General features: G+C 44.4%; 2 protein-coding genes across 2 annotated transcripts in view; both read right to left on the bottom strand.

Annotated features, from left to right (window-relative positions):
* Positions 1-3,975, bottom strand: part of LOC109487474 — a 35,017-nt gene extending 31,042 nt beyond the window's left edge. Inside the window, exons 1-8 of the mRNA XM_019791464.1 lie at positions 3,935-3,975; positions 3,649-3,702; positions 3,138-3,330; positions 2,505-2,738; positions 1,978-2,153; positions 1,480-1,533; positions 1,243-1,287; positions 521-774 (exon numbers count right to left, since the gene is read on the bottom strand). Of these exons, the coding sequence (XP_019647023.1) occupies positions 521-774; positions 1,243-1,287; positions 1,480-1,533; positions 1,978-2,153; positions 2,505-2,738; positions 3,138-3,322 (948 nt within the window). The 5' untranslated portion in view covers positions 3,323-3,330; positions 3,649-3,702; positions 3,935-3,975. The remainder of the gene's footprint in view (positions 1-520; positions 775-1,242; positions 1,288-1,479; positions 1,534-1,977; positions 2,154-2,504; positions 2,739-3,137; positions 3,331-3,648; positions 3,703-3,934) is intronic.
* Positions 3,976-4,525: 550 nt separating this feature from the next.
* Positions 4,526-21,400, bottom strand: part of LOC109487473 — a 33,934-nt gene continuing 17,059 nt past the window's right edge. Inside the window, exons 2-7 of the mRNA XM_019791463.1 lie at positions 11,225-11,620; positions 9,794-9,835; positions 8,299-8,955; positions 5,163-5,219; positions 4,634-4,718; positions 4,526-4,541 (exon numbers count right to left, since the gene is read on the bottom strand). Coding sequence (XP_019647022.1) covers positions 4,526-4,541; positions 4,634-4,718; positions 5,163-5,219; positions 8,299-8,955; positions 9,794-9,835; positions 11,225-11,620 — 1,253 coding nt within the window. The remainder of the gene's footprint in view (positions 4,542-4,633; positions 4,719-5,162; positions 5,220-8,298; positions 8,956-9,793; positions 9,836-11,224; positions 11,621-21,400) is intronic.

Genomic DNA, 21,400 nt, shown 5'->3' with positions numbered 1-21,400 from the left:
AGAGAGAGAGAGACTGGTTTATTTGTGAAATTCAAGTACACACAAAAGCCTGTAAGCAGCCATATTTGGCTGAATTGAGAAGGCTTTAAACACAAAATGTGCTTATAGTACAGCTATTTGATAAAAGTTCGTTACATTTGATAAAAAAAACTTTTCGTTGCATATCAAGTTAACATTAAAAATTACCACACGTTAAAATACAATAATGCACTAGAAAAGTAACATTTGCAAAGCAAATGCATCATGTTTACCTTCGGATATGGTCTACTCTGTTAATTCTTACTCAAACACATTCACATACATGTACATGTATATGGTGACAGGAGCCTAAATGCCTACTATGAAATTGCAACATTGTATGTAACCCAACACCAGTTACTATGGTGACAGACGTCAACAAAAGAGGCCATTGGCCAGGTCAGAGGTTAGTGTTTGGAACAGAAGAAGAAGAAGAGGAAGAAGAAATGGAGCAAAAACAATATGTTTTCCTTCGGTAAACATAAATATAAAAACAGCCAACCTCCGGGATGCTGACGTCAGCCTGTTGATTATTGACCACCAGAGCGTACGTGTTTCTGTTCTTCGGCGCTAGAAAGGCGACCTCCCGCGCCTGCTGGTCGGTGACGTAGGCGAAGACGGTCCCTGGCTCGCCCGACGGGACCCGCATGAAGAAGGAGACGGTGAAGGAACTGGGGTTGAACGGGTAGTCGCTGCTGATGCGCGCGTAGTTCTGGATGGAGCGGGGCTGGGGGAAGGTCAGCATGTAGACTGAACCTACAAGGTAGATACGCCAAAAAAGTTACTCAAGCAACTGGCTACGGTTTTGGAAACGGTCAGACCTTTTAAGTAGCATCCGCTACTTTCATCAGTGACAGTGACAGTGAACCTACAAGGTACAGTTCATAAACTTGCTTAAGAACTTCCAATTTTCAGCAGTTCTGTGCACATCTGTCATCAAGACGCAAGGAGCCCAAAATCTAATCATTTTGATCTATCAAGATCTATCCAAGATCTATCCAAATATCAAGACAATCCATACACACGAACACACGAACGCCTCTGAAACATAACCTTTTTGGCGAAGGTAATAGACTGGTTGCAATTAGAAAATCTATTACACAATCTGTGATATCATAGATACATTACTCGGATCCATGGTTAAGAGTCAATGATAACAGTGGTCCCAGGATTAACCCCTGAGGGACCCCATGAGTCAACCCAAGTCGTTATTTCTGTACGTACCTCCTGCACCTGGAGTCTGGCCGCTGGGAAACGTCGATGTGGTACCTGAGATTGGGTAAAGAAAATATGATAGAAAGAAAGACGATATTGTTAATATCAAACCCATACGATTGAGCAACAGTGCCCCCAATCACAATCATGCAGATGTAGATCTCATTTACGAGATAACAAAAGAAACAATGAAACCTTTGGGAAAAAGTTCAAGTAGGCAAAAGTACTTAATGGTAATACACATACCGCCTGTTCCGCCGGATATCACTCCTTCCCTGCCAAACGTCGGGCGGATTGATGCTGAAGTAGAAATGAAGTAGCTTTCAGTATGTTTGATTGCCAGCTTCTGGCATGATTTAAACCAACACATTTGACAGTACCCACGTCTCGAACCGACTTAAATGTTCAAGTAATCGTTTTGGCCTTACTGCTTCGGTCATTATTTTAGTGCAATGCGACAAAGTTACACCTAAAGACAAACAGTAGGACAATGCGACAAAGATACACCTATGCATAAGACTCCGGTTGTGCTCCATACACAACTACCGTGAGACCATAATGTGAAGTGACTGACTAATCTCCAAGAAGATCATACGGTGGCAAGGCAGTATCCATAGGGCGGAGAGTGTCCATTAGCCACCAAAGGGTGGCCGATGGATACTGTCTGGCCAATGGATACTGCCTGGCCATTCGGTACTGTCTTTTGTGGGCACCGAAAGATCTGCTTAGAGATTAGTGACTGACCTGAGTACGCTGCTGGCCTGACGGAGCCTCGCACGTTCGTCTGACTGGTCCTCATGTCGATGACGTCGCCAGTCTTCTGTAGCGAGTAGAGGGACCGCAGGTCCTGGTCGGACAGCACGGTATCAAACACGTGGAACTCCGCGAGGTCTCCCACGTACGCCTGGCTCGCCTCAAACCTGGGGAATGAATGAATGAGTGAATAAAAATTAATGAAAGAGGTTGCAGTTCAGAGAACAGATCGTCCGTTGGCCCCATGTATGTAGAGACTAAGACATTCAATCCTGCACGTTAACGAAACCAACATATTCATCGAAAGAGTGCTTAAGCTTGGACAAGTTTTGGCACATACTTTCTCTCTACGCAATAAATAACCAACAAAAATTAATGGTTTGTCACAATTTCGTTTGTTACGACAGCACATCCTGACAAATACACAGCTAAATGCATGTTCGGAAACATGGAAAAATACCGTATATGTGTTTGAGATTATATGATACAATATAATACAAATCATCAGAATGACTAACCTGTTTCCGAAAGAGTCCTGGTCCTGCCCGAGGATCCAGGTGCCTCCGGGCCGGATGGTGCGTCCGACCGCGAGCCCCCTGCCGCTGGCCCGGTCCTGTCCGTCCACGGCCACCGTCCACTGCCCGTCACTGCTGCGCCACGTCAGCACCACCATGTGCCACCGGCCGTCGTGCAGCTCAGGGATGTCGAACGTCGCCCGCTGGTTCTGCACGATCAGGGCGTAGTCCCGGGACCTGTAGGGTGGTTAATATCAGCTGGCATAAACTTGCACTTATCATACCATTGATACTAATGATCTATGACAGTTACTTAGTAATACTTGTTGTTTGTGTGTTCAATCTTCCCTGCAATTCACCTATCAGCCTACAGCCTAGTAAGCGCCTTTAGTATTAGTAATAGGTTTGGCCCCTTGGTAATAGGTTTCTTCATTTGTCACTCTACATAATATCGTAATCCATCCTTTTGGTACATTGGTACTCCTGTTTTATTATATCATATTTTATCTTCTTTTTCATTTCTTGATAACATTTCTTCATCCCATACCATTACAAAAGAACTTAATTAGCACTCAGTCAGAGGATAACTAACCAAAAGAAAGAAACCAGAAAAGTATAAAAGACAAAACTACGCACGTGCTGTCTCCGAAGAAGCCGATCTCGTGCGGCTCCTGCCTTGTGGCGTATGAGAAGACGGTTCCGGGCTGGCGGGAGGAGGACTTCATGTGGAAGGAGACGGTGAAGCTGCGCATGTTGGCGGGGACGCTGCCCTGCACCTCCGCGTAGTTCTGCACGGACCGAGGCACGGGGAACGTCAGCATCACGGGCGCTGGGAAACAACAAATAAGAGTTCAAAAATCTCATACCTTCGCCAAATGATATCTTTAAGAACTGACGTATTCTAAATGTTTTCATTGATTATGCAAATATTATCATCATTTGAACATATTCTCCACCCAATGACAGTCTTATCTTGATAAAGGAGCTATTTTAGCCTTTCCTCGTGAATTATACAAATTAGGTCCTGGTTTAAATATGATACATTTACTTATATATGAGACTGATAGTCTATTCTATTACGTTGGATCTGTTTTGCTTGTTAAATCGTTCAGGCCATTTGTTTGGAACGTTTCTTAGTTTGTCTTACCTCCATTGAGAAGACCGGACGGGCCTCCGGACGGGATGCGAACTGGGGTTATACCTATAGACAAGTACGAAGAAAGAAAAGATTGTCATATATGGTAACCTACACTTCCTGAATGACACTTATTTGCAAGGAAGTAGGATTGATTCAACGTACTTTGGCAAGAAATGACAGGCAACACAGGCAGATTATTTACTTTTTGTATCATCCTAATGTTATACGATGCTGCTTTAACACTATACGATGCTGCTTTAACACTAATGTCTGTGTAATAAAATTTCAGGAATACCTCCTCCAAATGTTGGTCTGCTTCCACCGTGCGTTACACTTCCTCCTGTACTCACGGAGAAATTAGAAACATGACAAACTTTGTTAGCCTGGCATCTTTAACATTTGGCATAATCAAGTACAGGAACACATTATAAACAATAACGAGACTCCATGCAAGCGTTAGTGCCATGATTTGTAAAGCCAAGCAAATTTGGAAGAGATATAACATTACATGACAAGCCAAGCAAATTTTGAAGAGTATAACATTACGTGACAAAATAAAGCCTTCCACTTAACGTTTGACATAATGCATCTGTATCTTCATTGCCGGTAATGTCCATTTCAGTGAGTGTAATCAACGCACACTTTCCCAAACCAAAGTTCCAAAACACAAAGAAAACAGCCACTTTCTATTTTTTGGCTAGATTTGTTGCGAATGTTCCATCATGGACATTAACGATTACGCCAACTCATAGCACCGTGCACAAATCATGGCAGAAGCAACGCGTTTTTTTTTCAATTGCAAACCGCCCTGGACGTTTTCGCCCGAAAGCATTCAACACATGCAAATGCACAAAGCAATGTAATCAAGATCATGAACAAGCAAATATCAATGTAGCCCAAGCCTGTGGGAAAAACGGCTGCACATGAGTACAAGTGGACGTGAGGACAAAGCATCAGTTGATGAGGCAGTAGGATCTTGCCAAGCTTTACACACTGTAGGATCCTCTCACCACTAGTGGTTGTAGTCCCGCCGTGTGTGATGGTCTGTCTACCACCGTGGACGCCAGTTAGTACACCTCCTGTGGAAGAGGAACGAAGCTGTCGTCCAATCACTGCGCGAATTTGGTCACGCGACTGTGACTGTGACGTAACTTACCACTCGCCATGTTGGTGCGCTAAACTTGCCCTCTTTTTTTCGCTCACTAATCATGCACTATTTTTCTTTGTTTTATTCATAAAAAGCTCAAATCGTTTGGCAGCTTTTTATTGAAGTATGAAAATGGTCATACCGACTGTAGAATGCCAAGCGGCCGCCATCTTGGATCTATCCACACCACCAACATAGCGTTGGCAATTTATATTAACACGTTATAATGTTACGTGCAATTACGCGACATAGAAAGGACGTTACATCAACAGCGCAACATGTTAACAAAACGACACAAGCCTTTAGATATTACAACAACAAAAAATACAAGTGCACATTGAGCAGTTTAACATTTCTGTGGCAATCAAGACCATACCAATGGTAATCCTTCCTCCCCCTCCAGGAGTGATGCTTCCTCTGATAGGAGTCCCACCTAAAGCAAACAGCCGTTAATCAGAACCAATAGACAAAGGTATGAGTTTAGTACAAGCAGGGTCTTAGCTTTACAGCAGTAACCAGCCATGACTTGAGCCTTGAACAAAGATGATTTTACGTTAATGTTAATTTTTTTTTTGCAATAAAATAGCAATTGTTGTGATGGGAAGTTTATAAGAGGCGCTGTTTTATGTTGTCACTTAGCTTGGGAAAAAAGAAACAAGGTTATTATTTATCGGGAAAAGCGTTATATTGGGGTTCAAAAATGTCTAAGATGCAAAGCAAATGATTTTAATATCAGGGAATTTAACGAATCAGGAAAGATAAAAGGGGTGCAGAAAATAAAAAGGAAAAGGAAAAAGTATCCCGCACCAAAAGAGGGTTATTCCTTCATTCACCAAAGCCAAAATTAAATTAGACAAAATGTTGATTAAAAAAATGAACAACAGAAGTGAGGTTTCCGACGTCCCTTTGATCCTTCCTGATACAACTAAGAAATCAAGATCAAATCAAACACGTGCAAGCGTTATTCTATGTAGAACATCATGACGTCGCCTGGAAAGTCGTATCCAACCACCACATCACGGAAAACGTCAGAAATACAATCCAAAGCATGGGATAGATTCTTTTCGGGTGGGTGCTCAGGCAGAATGATCGGTAGGGTGACATATGACAAGCCAGTCACGGTCAAGATCTGTGTGACGGTCGGCTAGCAATCTAATAAACATGATAAAGTATGCTGATGATTGTTTCTCTTTTTATTCTCAATATGTCAAGCGCGGCGCTCCCACTTTTAGTGCCCGTATTCTAAAGAACGATATGGCGACTTGGCACATGTAATAGAAGACCAGAGTTTGAGTATGAGATGAAGTTGCAGACAATGTCGACAATGTTGAAGCAGTAGGTATACTTGACAGCCATGTAAGGACGTGGTAGATGGTTCCGACTTAGTAGAGAAGGTACTGGCGAAGTGAGGTCGATGTAAATGCCAATGACGATGCGGAAGACAATGAGATGATGGAGGAAATGATGAGATGATGAAGAGGAAGACAGGGTGATGCAGAATAGGTCCAGATATGGATGATTAAACGAACACCACGATGGCGATGATGTCGATGATGACTATCGCTAGGAACCTACTGAAGGGCTGGAAGAACAGGGCACAGTAGGGAGGATCGACGAAAGACTGATTGTAGCTGTAAAATCTCCGGACCACAGCAGAGAACGAAGTGGATAATGACGATGGATACTATAATAATGTAGGTGGACATCGACAATGACATAGTTGCTGGTGGTGATGATGATTATAATGATGATGATAAGAGAGGTGGTGGTAAAAGCTTAAAGGTGACATCGATGTTGCTCAACATAGAACCGCAAAACCTTGACTGCGTTACGCACTATCCTTCACCACTATACCGCTGCACTACTAGTACTACACTGCAGTTTATTCCTAAGCGTTTTGGTTTGTAGGCATGGAAATTGCTGTACCGATCGGGTACCATCCACTCTCAGTTGAGACTGGCCCGTGACTATAGTCGGTAGAACCTGGAATGGGAATATTGTCGTCAATGACCATCTATGACTATGAGATGGTGGTTCTAAGTTCTAACGTTTTACCTGATACGGTTAACTAAGGAATGGACAGAAATTCTGTATCATTTTCTTGAAGGCGCCTGGATTCATTCGTGAAGCTTACATGTATAATTTGAAATTTAAAAGACTTCTTTGCCTAAGGTGTCTAAGGTGGGGCACTCATTTAAATACGCTTCACACCAATGAACTGTATAGTACTACATAAGGACATTACAACGATCCGCTATCAAATCAAAGCAATATGGAATCAGAATACGTTATCTGCAGGTTGTTACTGTGCTATACAGCCCATCAGTCGGATTAAACAACTGTGAATAAAATATTGCCTTCATTTTACAAAGCTTGTCAGCAAGATTCTACCAGATCCTACCAATGGTAATAGATCCAGTGCTGTGCGCTGCTATCGGTTCGTCCGGAAAAACTGAAAGGTATGACAAAGAAAAATAAACATTAGCGCCTAGAAATTCATTTTACCATGCATAGGTGGGAATGTGCACTCCTTACGGCTCGCAGTGGTGACGGTGAGGTGCGGAAGGTACGGTTGTTTGCACTCACGTGACTATGACGTAATCATTGCCGGCCATGATGGGTGGTTAAACCTATTACCAACATTGTAGTAAATGTGAATTTGTATGTGTAATCATGATCAAGTTGATCCGCCAAAAACGACGACTGCCACATAAAGTGCAAAACATGTCATGCACATGCAAATTCCTAAGTCTTGCTCTTCTGCGTTCAATCAACCAGCATGGCGACTACGACGTCACTTGCAAACGACCTATTCGATCTCCCAAAACCGAATGGCATCCGGACTGACATCTGGAAATCTTGTACTAGTAGGTGCTAAACCGTCAAGAATTGTGTAAGCAGTAGAACAACATTGCTGCCGTGCTGCAATGAGCTATTGGAGTGCTCGATGTGAAGTGAAGCACCGTTGCAGAAGAACCTGTTTTGGAATGGAATGAAAAAAGAGTTCAAAGTGTACCGAGCCTTACATCTTAGGGTCCCTCCTAGCCGAGGGTTTTTCTCTAAACTCACCCTGGCACATCTACATCGGGGAACTAGAAGGAAATGGCAACGTTAATGGTACAATTTACTTAAGAGAAAATGGCACTATTATTATACCTTTACGTACGTACCCAAACCTTTCTGCAGCAGAAAGGGTGACAGGAACAGTATCTGGGCTAAAAGCTGAAAGAAAAACTGAGTACTGAGCTGTATTTTGTAGGACACTGTTCAAGTCAAATCTTACCGAAGATCGCGCAAGTATAGATATAATGGCAGTGACAGAGCGCCGCGCACGCCTACACTAATGATATGTATCAACCTGTCGTCCGTTTGTATCAATCCGTCGCCTGTTCGGTTTGATCTGAAAGAGTACAGAGATGTCGATGAGATGGTTTTGGGACGACACACGTACCAGGACAGTGACGGCTGTACACACGACTGGAACCACACCCGTTTCTATGGTAACTACACACCTTCGGTATCAGCCAAGAACTCGTCCAGACTTTGCTTGATGTCCTCTTCCGGGCGGACATAGCCCCAAATCTTCACCTCGTCCAAGGCGGTATATGACGGCGTCATGCCTCCGGGCCGCATCGCTGACGTCCCGTAGAAAAGCCGGTACGGGTTTCCCGTTGCCCTTCTGGTCAGAGGCTTTAATCGGCGCTCTTCGAAGTTGTACCCAGCACGAGTGCCGTTGACCAGAATGGTGAGTTGGGTTCCCTCCTTCCAGTAGAAGGCGACGTGCGTCCAGGTCTGTAGCGGGATGTCCACGCGGCCTCTCTGCGCCGTCCTACTGCCGCTGACCTGCACGGTAAACTGGTCCTCCCGGTCCACCTGGTCCCGGGCCCGCAGGAACGTGAACCCTCGGGCCAGCTCCGTCCTGTCCCCGCCGATGTCCACATAGTAGTGCGGTCTCTTGTCGTTCAGCCACCGCTTCATCCAGAACTCCACCGCGAAGCCGTCCGGACAGAAGACGTACTTCTGCCCGCAGACGTTCAGCGGCTGGTCAGACTCCAAGTACTTTCCCCTCAGCAGGACGGCCTGTCCGCGAACTCCCCTTACCAGTTCGGCAGAAGGTTTCTTAAACTCCGTCAGGTAGTCCATAGTGTGCACCATCACGGGCTCTTCGTCTGTAAGGGAACATGAGGAGAACTACCCATGATCAAGACGTAGTGAGGTTCTATTTCTTCTAGGGTGCCCATGTAGGTTCTATTATTTCTATGTGCCCGTGGAGGTTCTACATGTTCTAGGGTGCCCGTGGAGGTTCTACATGTTCTAGGGTGCCCGTGTAGGTTCTATATAGTCTAGGGGAGAACGTATAGTCTAGTAGTATAGTCTATAGTCTAGGATGTGCGTACGTAGACTATTCCAGATTGTGCCCATATGGTAGGCATTACGTGTTCTAGGGTGTTTCCTGTACATGTATGTTCTAAGGTGTGCCTATGCAGGTTCTACATGTTCTAGAGCGTACCCATGTAGTTTCTACATGTTCTATTGTGCCCACGTCTACATGTTCTAGTGTACCCACGTCTACATGTTCTAGTGTACCCACGTCTACATGTTCTAGTGTACCCACGTCTACATGTTCTAGTGTACCCACGTCTACATGTTCTAGTGTACCCATGTCTACATGTTCTTGTGTACCCTTGTCTACATGTTCTAGTGTACCCATGTCTACATGTTCTAATATACCCATGTCTACATGTTCTAGTGTACCCATGTCTACATGTTCTAGTATATCTATGCATGTCTACATGTTCCAGTGTACCCATATTGAATAAGTCAATGGTCAAAAGTATGGTAAACAAATATATGTTGTTCGTCACATCAGTCAGGACAACACAAATACACAACACAAATAAGACAGTTTCTACAGCGCGCGAGGGAATCTATGAGTGGCCTTGAAGACCTTGAAGATCCGACTAAGAAAGGAAGGCTGTGTGTACCGTTCGGGCCACAGACACGTACCATTGGCGGACAGAGGAGTTATCCCCACCTGGTGCTGACCTCCTACAACAAGCCAGAATGTAAAGAAGTGTCAAAACTACACACAAAACACAGGCTGTGTTATAAGTTACGTATACGTACTAGAGTCATAGTTCAGATCTAGCGACGGAAATATCGTGCAGAATATTTGAAGGTGCAGCACGACAGTAGTTCACACTGCTTTACAATGTACCTATTATCTTTCCAAAACCCACTAGTGATTCACATTGCTTTTAATTTTAATCATACAAAATGTTCGCGTCTGCTTCGATGCTGATCTCATTACCTTATGACTTATTATATTAATATTCAAAGGCTGATTGAGAATGAAATTGCAGGGACGATGTACAGTCCAATACGCCACAAATCGGCTGCAATATCATTGGTCTTTTGAAACGTATTCTGACAAAGTGTGCGCCACGACCAAAGTTGGTACCATTTTGTATTTGGGTCTTTATGATCTGGTGTATTCTGTGGCTAGCTGGCTCCACTTTCAAACTGCTGAACCATATTTTCGCAGCTCGATCTGGATTATGTGTGTTAGTTGACAATCAAGAGTTAAGGCTTGTCGCACATCTTCATGTGTACGAAGAACTCGATTGAAATAGCAAAATAAAAGCTGGCCCGTTGGACTCAGTGATATTTCATATTTCTATCCTGTTGTTCGTACACATGTCGATGTGTACAGCAAGCTATCAACCAACATTTACAATGTTCTATACGTAACTTGGAAATCATTACATCAACCACTATCAACTGAAGTATTGATAGTGGTCGACGAAATGATTTCATTCAATGAAGACAAGAACATCAAACAACATGCACCAATACATCGGTGAAGGTGACAACCAGATAATAAGATGCGCCAAAAACAGTCACTCAAGCAACTGGATATGATTTTTCAAAACCATATCCAGTTGCCTACGTACCTGTTTTGGGCGTAACATGCACCAATCTAAGGTAAAAGGTACAAGTAAAGGAACATTTGAAGCAAGACGAGCGTCCGAAGACGCAGATCAAACGTGTAAGTTTCCACTCGAGTGGAATGTAGGTGTGTTCTGATACAAAACAACATGCACCGATCTAACATTTGTAGCAAGAAGAGGACACGCCATGTACACGAAAGTGGTCCGTTTCCGATGATTTCCACAAGTTTTCCACACTTGGAAATTCAGTGGAAACCTGCGGAAACTACTAGAGGGATTTCCTACGTCGTGTACACAGATTGCCACGAGGGAAATCTGGCTTTTCGTGCAGTAAAACATAGAACATGTAAACTCGTATAGAAGAGTAGAGTAGAATGTAGGAAACATAGAACATTTCCACTTGTATAGAAGAGTAGAAGGTAGGAAACATAGACCATTTCCACTCGTATTAAAGAGTAGAAAGTAGGTGTGTTATCTGATACCAGACCTGCGGAATGCTGCGCGCTCTGCAGCCCTTCCGTGCAGCCTTTGCCGGTGCCTGGGATCGGGTAGCGCCCGCACTGCAGCTCCCGCGGCCAGCGGATGTTCTCCCGCTGCAGAACGCCCCTGCAGCTATGCCGCGTCGCCTGGCACAGCGTCCTGCAGGGCGGCACGATCTCGCCAGTCGGCGTGCATGCGGGCACGAAGACGGAGCAGAAGAAGAGCCGCAGGTCCGGGGAGCAGTCGGACTCCACCAGGCGCTGCAGCTGGTGCTGCGCGATGAAGCGCACGGCGTCCTCCTGAGTCCGGTGCCCCAGCGCGTTCCCCGTGCCTTTAGGGTACATGGTCTGCTTGTAGGGCAGGTTTCTGCACATGGGGACTCGGATGTCCTCGCACTGAGGCGCTGCAGTAACACAGGGAGGCACAAGGGAGCGCCTACGTGTGGTTACATGCTACATTTACTGTGCATTTACATTTACATAGTGAGGTTACAAGCTCCACTGTGTAGGTACATCGTGTTAGAGTAATATCCAAGCAAATCTTTTTTGTGGCCGCATAAGACAGTATCAAATTGGCCAGACAGTATCCATTGGGCGTCGGTGGCTAATGGACACTCCGCTGGCCAGTGGATACTGCCCTGCCACCGTATGATCTGCTTGGAGATTAGTGTGAGTACATATAGTAATGCTACACTATACATTGTATATTGTATTCTTAATGGTGAGGTAAAGTTTATAGATGCAATATATTATACTGTGCATAAAGATAATTATAATGGTTACTGGTGCAATTTGGAAATATTTCATTTAACAGTGATTTCTATGTACACATCGCGTGTTTAAAAGTGTGCAAAGACATCGTGTTTTTGGTTTTAAAAATCTTACTACAAAGATGTTAACAATAGTAAAAAGTGAATTAAAATTAACACATTCATATATTTAAGTCCGTAAAGCATACAGACGTTAGGATAAGTGCACGTGTTTGGGGGAATAACAGTATTAACCACAAAAGTGGTGCAAAAGTGTCTTCGTGCCAGTTTGCATGTTACAAACGAATAAGTGGTACAGGTGGTGCCAAGTACACAATAACACAATACATGTCGCTTGACATTTTTGCAGCATTTTGCTTGATAACTGCAACGATGTTTGGCATTGCAAGACAATTTGGTCTCTCTACCCTAAGGCAAAGCGGCGGAAGCACGTTGGTTGGTTAGAGAATGGCACATGGTCGTGCGCGAAGCTGCCGCTAGAGGGCGATGCAGGCTTGGCAGAGAGTGTGGAAAGCAAGCAGGCAGCGGACTTTATACAGGCAGTGGCGAAAGTTGCAAAGGTCTGGATGTACAAGCGGTCAAAAGGATGCAATAATCACAGAACATGGTAGTAGAGCTTTAGCAGACATCAAATTCAGTCAATTCGTCTGACATTGCCAAACACTTAGCGCATGATATGCTGGAATTACTACAATGGCGGACACATGAAGACATTTGCAATTGATGTTTCTTGAAAGCCATGGCATGAGACAATTTGTTTCAGGACTTCTGTAATGGAAGCGTTGTGGATAACAGGGTCCATGTGTATGTAAACGAGAAATAAACCTTGGTGCTAATTAACTAAACAGTCTACAAGTGACAGAAAACTAGTTCCAGAAAATAGCCGCTATCCCGCCCCGCCACGCCACGCCAGGGAACAGGTGTCGATAGAACAGACCTTGGGGCGATTTACACCCCGTGGAAATACCAGCCACCGACCGGCACCGCTTGTTTTACTGCCCTTTTTACTTACTGAGGGTAGGGGAAACATGGGAATATCATGTAACTGTAACATGACAGGCTTTATCGTCGTCTGGAACGCTCTTGTTGCTGAACTACACCGCATGTCGAATTGTGAAATTTTATGATGATCACCAGGCTAATCTTTGTAGCCAACGACCTGCAGGTCTTTGCTCCAAGGTTGAACTGTCACACAGACCGTGTCGACATCTACAGGACGTTTTGTCTACTTATATCATGAAAACACAGTGACAATTCTTAATCTTACCATCCCGTTCACAAAGAAGACAGCATTCTGGCCATAGACAAACAAAGACGTAAACAAACAAACCGACAAACGAAAACAACCCACATTTTGGAACTATAACTACCTGTGACCTGTGAGGGGGCAGGACAACAGATGTGAAGTCTAAGGACTATCAGCGCATGGCGAACGCCCAAAACCATCAACAGGTGTTGGACCGTTTTCAACTTTTCCTTAATTCATTAGTAACATAACAGGAGATAATCTATCGAAGTAGCCTCGTAGGACAGATCCCTCACTTTTCTGCTGTCAGTGTCTTAAATATCTATTTGTAATCTTGATAATGTCTGGGTGCCAACAAGCCCACATGTGTTTGGAAAGGTCACACATCTGGTACTGCAGTACAATAGGAGGAAGCACAACTTACCAGGTCTAGACGGACTAATTAAGCAGCAAAACACCCAACAATACAGAGTTCGACGCTAGTGGTCTCTCGGAACTTGAACGGAAACCACTTGGGAGTTTAAGAGACATCCGAAAGGCCGGTAACCTTGGTCTATAACTTAAGTATTTTTTAGACAGACTAGACAGACCACAAGAATTTGAAGAAAGGCTTGTCCAAGGGGATCTGTAGTTTATTTGTACATGTGTGTCTCAATGGTTCCATCAAGAACATTTTTGATTCAGGATAATATCTTTATCTTCACCAATCAAATAAGTCACTATCAAACAGAATGATCGCTCCCTTTGTTTTAGCCTGGACCTCTCCAAAGTCTGCCTTGCCCCCCCGTCGGTCATGGGACTAGGTAACTACTAGATAGGTGGGTAGGTAGCTGATCACATTTTAGATACAATATTGCCGCCCAAAAATTGTATAGAATGCCTTTCAACATAGCTGCATACATCAGAAACCGGTCGTGTGACAGGCTGAATAAAAGTTCTAAACGGGAACTATGCGGCTCCAGATGTCTTACTGAGGGACGACTGCGTGTGCAAGATGTCGGTAGCTTGAGGAATGAATCCCCTCTACTATATACTGCATACATCAGCACTTCCGTAACTAGTACAGTCCCCGACCGGTCCCCGGCAGCAGGTGTGACAAGCCTCCAGATCAGCGGCCGGGGAGTGACGGATGTGATGGGTAATGGCTCACGACCCAGAGTACTGCCAGGGTTACAACTACCCGGCCTTATACAATACAAAGGCCGGCTCATCATCTGGCAGTTGTCCATGGGACTTGCCTGCACAGGGATTTTCTTTAGATAGAGGGGTTGTGGCAGGAACAGATTTTTCTTGGTGGCCTGAAGGGCAGCCAAGGGGCTTGCCCGTATCATATGTCCTGAGGCAAAGTCCTGAGGCAACTGGCATCGTGGACACGTACAGCATGTTGGGCAGTAACACTCTTGATGGCCTTGATGGCAGCAGTCCGCACTGGGGGCCAAAATGCTGCATGCCAAACTACAAAAGCAGTGCCTTCGACTGTTGTAAGGTATAAGTGCAAAGGAAACTTAGCCTCTGAGGAGAGACCTGTTTCTAGGTCTTGGAGCAGCCGGTGAGCTTGACAATGAATGTATCTTGGCCTCGACAATACTCGAAGATTCTGGTAGGACTCTAGACCAGCAGACTTCTGGGAAGTGAGAACATCAGGTTGCCCTGACTCTTGCCAGCCCTCCGGCAGGAACATCTGATCTTACTGCCACACTTGGTTAATGAAGAAGTGGAGCTGGCACCTCCTAAAAGACTCAGTAAGAGAAGAGATAAGAATCTGTTCATGACTTGGCGGCCCTAAAACCCTTGGCGTGTTGCAGGGAACATCATTCCTGCCATAACTGCCCTGACCTCCGGGCCTGTAGTTTTACAGATCTCGATGCTTCACAGCCATACTAACGGCTGCCAACAGTAGAGGGCACAAAACAAGCGAATACCATTAAGATCTCCGTTAGTCCTTCGTTACGAACATACACATACCTCATAAATCATACCCAAAGCTCATGTGTGAGATTGTACTTCCTTCTAAACGTGATGTTGTCACTAATAGTTCCATTTTTATGTCACTTTTCATCTACCGTACATACTAAGGTAAGATTGCAGTAACTTTAGACAGAATGATCTTCAGATGAACCTACTTTCTTCTGATTAGTTCACCACCCGGATTTTGGCTCTTGTACAGGTTGGCAAAGTTTTGTGTTTGTCAGGGCAGTTTTTACTCACTCACAGCTGTTTTGAGGTATGAATATTTCTCCGCGTTCCGATCGTGACAGAGAAAGCCGAGATCTGACGCTCAATTACCGCTAATCATTTGATTAACTCCGACTTGAGATGATTGTCGACACGGTTTCCGGATGACGATGAGGTTACGTAATTTCACCTGCAAGGGTTTGTCGTTTATCTAGCTAATCATTATGTCATGGGCGGTCTTATAAGCACGATTGTGGATACGATGTGCCTACCAAAATGTCTTTAGTATGACATCGATCATTGGGTAGAGAGCTAACACACGCAGTCGAGCACAGTGTGAAACAGTTCGAGTCATCAACTGCATACTAGTAGTAACTGCCTAATTCAACTGCAAAATTGGGGCGTGCTGTTTGAAACAGACGGTTTGAATTCGAAATATAAACTTAGATCTTTGGCCGATTCCCAGTCTGGCTTGATCTTCTGCCTTTGAACGATTGAACGATAGATGAGATACAGATCTGAACAGTCAGTTAAACACCAGATCCATGTACTTCATCAGGATTAGTTGTGGTAGATACTTTGATGGCATCATTAAGATGCCAGACATGTAGAGTTGGTAGGACACAACTGAATGACGTGGGTTAGGGCTGCATGCTCTGGGTCCAATATACCGAATCACTATGAACCGGTACTGTACCAATATAAATTTAGATTTACACTAAGGAAGGTGGTAAAAGCCATCTACAGGAAGGTGGTAAAGGCTAAAAATTACAACAGCTTTCTCTTTTCAGATGAGGAAAGTCAAGGATAAGTTCCAATTCTGATCTAGTAACATGCTTTTAAATGGTACCAGGCTTCCAATCTGCCCATCTTGTCTTACCATGTCCAAGAGCGAATGTTCATTCGGCAAAACGCCACGATAAAAAAAAGGCCATGGACTTCCTGCCGTTTGACTATCAGGGGTTCTTGATGGGCATCGTAACTACGTACGTGCCAAGACCTGGATCGGTTCTTTGGCAACAAGAACGGTTAGAAGATGAAGGTCCTCAACAAGTTACTCTTGGGACTACAAACCCGAGTCGGGGAAACTCAGGTCACCTGCGACGATATTACACTTGACCTGCTAAGATTATACATTCAAACACGTTGCAAAACTAAAATACACTGGCGTTCAAAAAGTTACAAACGTTGGGAGTTCTCATGAAACATTACTGACGAAAACATGGCAATTTTATATGCTTGTTCCTTAGTCAGCCATCTGAAATGCGGAATGTGTATTGCAATGGATGCTGGGAAGGGTTCATATTCCTCCTTGCCCACGAGTAACCCCCAGGCCCCCCAGTTACATAAGCCCAGGCTACCCAAGTCTGTGTTACACAAACCGTTCCGAGACACAGCAAACCAGGTTACCATCACACAGCTCCAGACAGTACAGACCACACAAAACCGGATTATACAACCTGTACTGCAAATCCAATCATGCAAACACGTGTGATACCATTTTCTTGATTACATAACGTTACAGGACACGACGAGTTCTAAATTTGAAGTGATAGCGAAGAAACTAGTCTTTACGAAAACATCTGTAGGTTTATTTTCCAAACTTCATGTAGACTTTAGTCTTAGCCTCTACCAGGCTTCGGGAGGCAGCTGGATAAAGAGTAGAAATTGGCCAGATAGAGAGATAACATGCCAAGGGAGTTGGTCCGCTGTAGAGTACACGTGGGTCGCAACATACTAGTATACCCTTTCTGGTCGACTAACTCCCCTGGTATACTATTCCCTTCATCTTGACCAATTTGTACTATTTTTCCCGCGCTCCGCGGTACCTGGTACAGGCTACTTTAGTCTAACCCAGCCGCATGTTTGGTTGACACAATATTATCCCCTGAGGAGACAGGGCAGACATGTGGGCGGGACTGAAGGTCGGCGTGTGGGAGGAGAGACGGGCAGGGATTCTGCTGAATACGGGCAATACCGGGCAGGGGGTGGTTGCCTCTCCGGTAGAGAAAGCAATGGTTATGCAATGGTTACCCGGCACATGCAACTAACAACAACGTAAAGATATCTCGATCAGTCGATGCCATCTCTAACCTCAGGCAAATTTGGATGAACAGTCTATCATTTTGCAACAAACTTTGATAGTCCTGATATACGCTCACGAGTGTCAAATGGCTAAAAACACATTCGTGCATCCTCCAACCATTGTGTAATTTTCAATAACGTCCTTGCTTGCTCTCTTCCTGATCCCAAAATATGAATGAAGCACCCTGCCTCCTCCCTGGGCACAAAGTAGGCTAATACTGGTGCACCTTTGGTGGTCCTTGAACCCTGACCTAAAGCGGATTCCTGACCATGACACTTCCTCAAATGCTGTCAGGCCAATGCAACCAAACCACAAATGACCACGTCAAACTTGAGTTTCGTACAAAAAAGTCTTCAAAGATAGAACCTCTGATTTCTAGCCCACCCCATCCCTATCCCCACACAGACAGTAAGCCAGTCTTCCTCCATCTCTATTTCAATTTAATGGCCACTAATTCCATTACCAGAAGCAGGTCTGCAACTTAAGAAACTGTTATCTTAAGACGATGGAACTGGAGCCTGTAAACACCATCTGCTAGTCGACTTGTAGCGAAAGAAAGGAAGGTTGTAATCTCGACAGTCCTGTATCAACACTTCTCACCAGCGACCTACTTCCACACATTCGATAGAACCTTGGATAAACAACAATGTCGGTAACACAACCCACATGTCAGGGCAGTCGCCGGGTTGGCGGACAGCTCCAAGGTAGAAACTACTGATGAACCATTGGACATTGGACCTATTTACAAATCATCGGACATTGCCTACTCGATAAGGCATTGTGGACAATGGCCAACATCTTTCTGGCTGTGCTCTGGTATTTATCAGGTCGCAAAGATACTGAGGAACCATTGGACATTGCCCATAGTTTTGGACCTATTTACAAATCATTGGATATTGTCCATAGGATAATGTGCTGTGGACAATGGCCAACATCTTTCTGGCTGTGCTCTGGTATCCATCAGGTTAGAAAGATAAAGTTAGAAAACACTTACAAACCATTGGACACTGACCATAGTGCTGGACCTATCTACAAATCATCGGACATTCCCTACAGGATAAGGCATTGTGGACAGAAACCAACATCTTCTGACTGTACTCTGGTATCCATCAGGTGGGAAAGATGGTAAAAAAAAAAAAACACTGGAGATCCTTCCGATAATGTCCATAGTGCTGGGTCCATTTACAAATCATTGGACATTGCCTACAGGTTAAGGCATGGTGGACAATGGCCAACATCTTTCTGGCTATGCTCTGGTATCTATCAGGCTGCAAAGATGATCGGGTTGAAAAAACACCGAAGAACCATTGGACAATGTCCGTAGAGCTGGACCTACTTCCAATCATCAGACATTGCCTAAAAGGTAAAGATTAAGGCATCTTGTAACATCTTTCTGGCTGTGCTCTGGCATCCATCAGATTGCAAAGATCGCAAAAAACACTGACGAACCATTGGACAATGCCCATAGTGCCGTTGTCCAATTGACAACATCCTCTGCATTCGAATGTATTCTGGTATCCATCAGGTTGGAAAGATCAGGTTTAAGAAATACTGACGAACCACTGGACATTGTCCAAAGCGCTTGACCTATCTACAAATCATTGGACGGTACCAACAGCATAAGGTAATGTGGGCGGAAGCCAACATCTTCTGATGGCACAGACTCTACTCTGTACCACAGGTTGTCTAAACTGGAATCTTTTGCCAGGGACCACACATCACAGCATGACAGTACCAAATCTAATAAATACACTCTTCTATTCATAGCGAGCATGACTCCGACTACATTTTGCCTTGCCTCCTGCCAACAGTCTGGATTCCAGGTTACAAACTGTCCAATCCATAGGTGTTTTCCGCAAAATTCCGCTGGTTTGATATATCACATATGGTCTACTTATAACTTGGCATGTAGGACTATTTGAGATGCAATTACGTTAAAGGTATGAAAGCATGACGATGTTTGACTCAAATAATTTATCACCTTGGTGCATTACTTGAATTGGACTATTATTAATGAGACTTGATCTAGATGCACAATTGTAATGTATCATGAGCTCTTCCTAAAATCGGAAAATCATTCATCATAAGGGGCACAAACAACGTCGTGAACAACTTGTTATTACAAATTGTGCCACAGTGGCCACGTCTTTCCCCGGACTAGTAACTGCTGAGGCGAGCAACAAGTCTTTCGGGTCTCGTTACCGTCTGATCATTCCTGCCACCTGCACTAACAGGGGTGCAACACTAGTCCTGTTTACGTTACTCTTCCGACCCTCTTAATTAAATGTCTTGCAGCTAAATCGGAGTATTTTGTTGCGCCGGTTTCGGTGTACTGTGTGAGGGGTCTGTTTGGGAGGTCAGAGTAAGAAACGTTTGATTTCCTCACAAAAACAGATCAGCTATTGCCTCCCGGGTACGACAGGTCACACCTGGTGCCTGGTGAACTCTGTCACAAAGCTAGTCTGGTTCTCAGACCTGTGCAGCCTGTACATAGGGTAGTGACTGTTGGGAAGCCGACCAAGGCCGTTCAGGGCTGGATACCAGGCTATTTCATGAAATGAACCCAAATGAACCTTTTCTATCACACAAAGAGTATAGTAGGGTGCATTTATCTGATTAAGTTTATAGTGTTATAGATTGTTACGCTTTCGATTGCAATGTCTTGTCCGATGCTTTGTCAGCGGGGCTAGCCCCGTGCAATAGGCACAGGCTAGTTGAGCTACCCAGGCTGTCCGATTTGAACTGCCAAATCAATAAACAATCTGAATATATATATTTTGAGTTGTTTACAGTTTCTGTGACAGAACATGTCTTGTGCTGGTTTGCACTTAAGGCAGGACTATTTTGCTGACAGGTAGCGGCTTAACTGGTACAAGTTCTCACTTACACTTAGCTGTCACTCAGTAGATACATTCTATACACTAGACCTAAACAACAGGTTAAAGTGTGCACTGAAGTCAGTGACACGTGCTGATACAAATCCCAACATGGCAAACCCAGAAAACAGTGGGCACTTTTGTGTGACAACAAATAAAGGTATACATAGCCGACGGACATACGAAGCTAATTCAAGTAGAGCTAAACAAGTGAAGAGTTGATTGATAGCTCGCAGGGCCGGTTTGTTTGTCCAGGATCGGTGTACAGTTAAACCTGCACCTGCGAGACACGAGCCTAGGGCCTGAAGTGTAAGCAGGGCAGAAAAGCACATTTTGCAAGCAGATTTTGAAACAGTACTTTTGTTGGTATTTCCTTTCGGGAATTTGAGTTGAAGTGTTAGAAGGCTTTGCACTGAAGTCCTACCATGATTCTCACCGTTAATGAATGAAGACCTTTTAATGTAAAAAATACCTGATTTACCCTTGGATGTCTTTGACAATTATGTAAAACCACTCCTTTGATGATAGTATGTCCAACTCAGTCCAAGGTATGTCAGACATTCATTAGCACCACGAAGCCATGATCAGTGGGTTGATTGTTAGAAAATCTTGAAATTTTGGTAAAATAAAACAACTAGAAGGCTACGTTGATTCCTCGATAGGTCTAAATGAAGATACCAATCCGGCCAGAACGTTCCAGGCAAGTGACATCTATTTACTTGATCACATGGTGTGAGGAAAATGGTGAACAGACTTTGGCAGAACCATCGGGTGTCTCGTTGATAACTCTGTTCATGTGGGCAGCCTTAAATCTAACCCACTATGTCGTACCGAGCTCGAGGTTGGCCAATGCACTTTTGGCAGAGGAATGTCCTAGAAAATAACTCGAGGTAAATGAACCCTGTCACTTTTCAATATCCTTCCTAACTACCAAACACGCACTCAGCCCACTTGTTCCTCCCAAGCTGTCAACACAGGGCAAACGGAGGGTTCCCAATTGTTACTCAGTGCCCGGGTACCTGCACACGGCT

This window comes from Branchiostoma belcheri, unplaced genomic scaffold, assembly GCF_001625305.1.
Source record: "Branchiostoma belcheri isolate BF01 breed outbred unplaced genomic scaffold, Haploidv18h27 scaffold89, whole genome shotgun sequence".
Lineage (NCBI taxonomy): Eukaryota > Metazoa > Chordata > Leptocardii > Amphioxiformes > Branchiostomatidae > Branchiostoma > Branchiostoma belcheri.
Note: the sequence above shows the minus strand (reverse complement) of the source record. Positions and strands in the feature narration are given on the sequence as shown.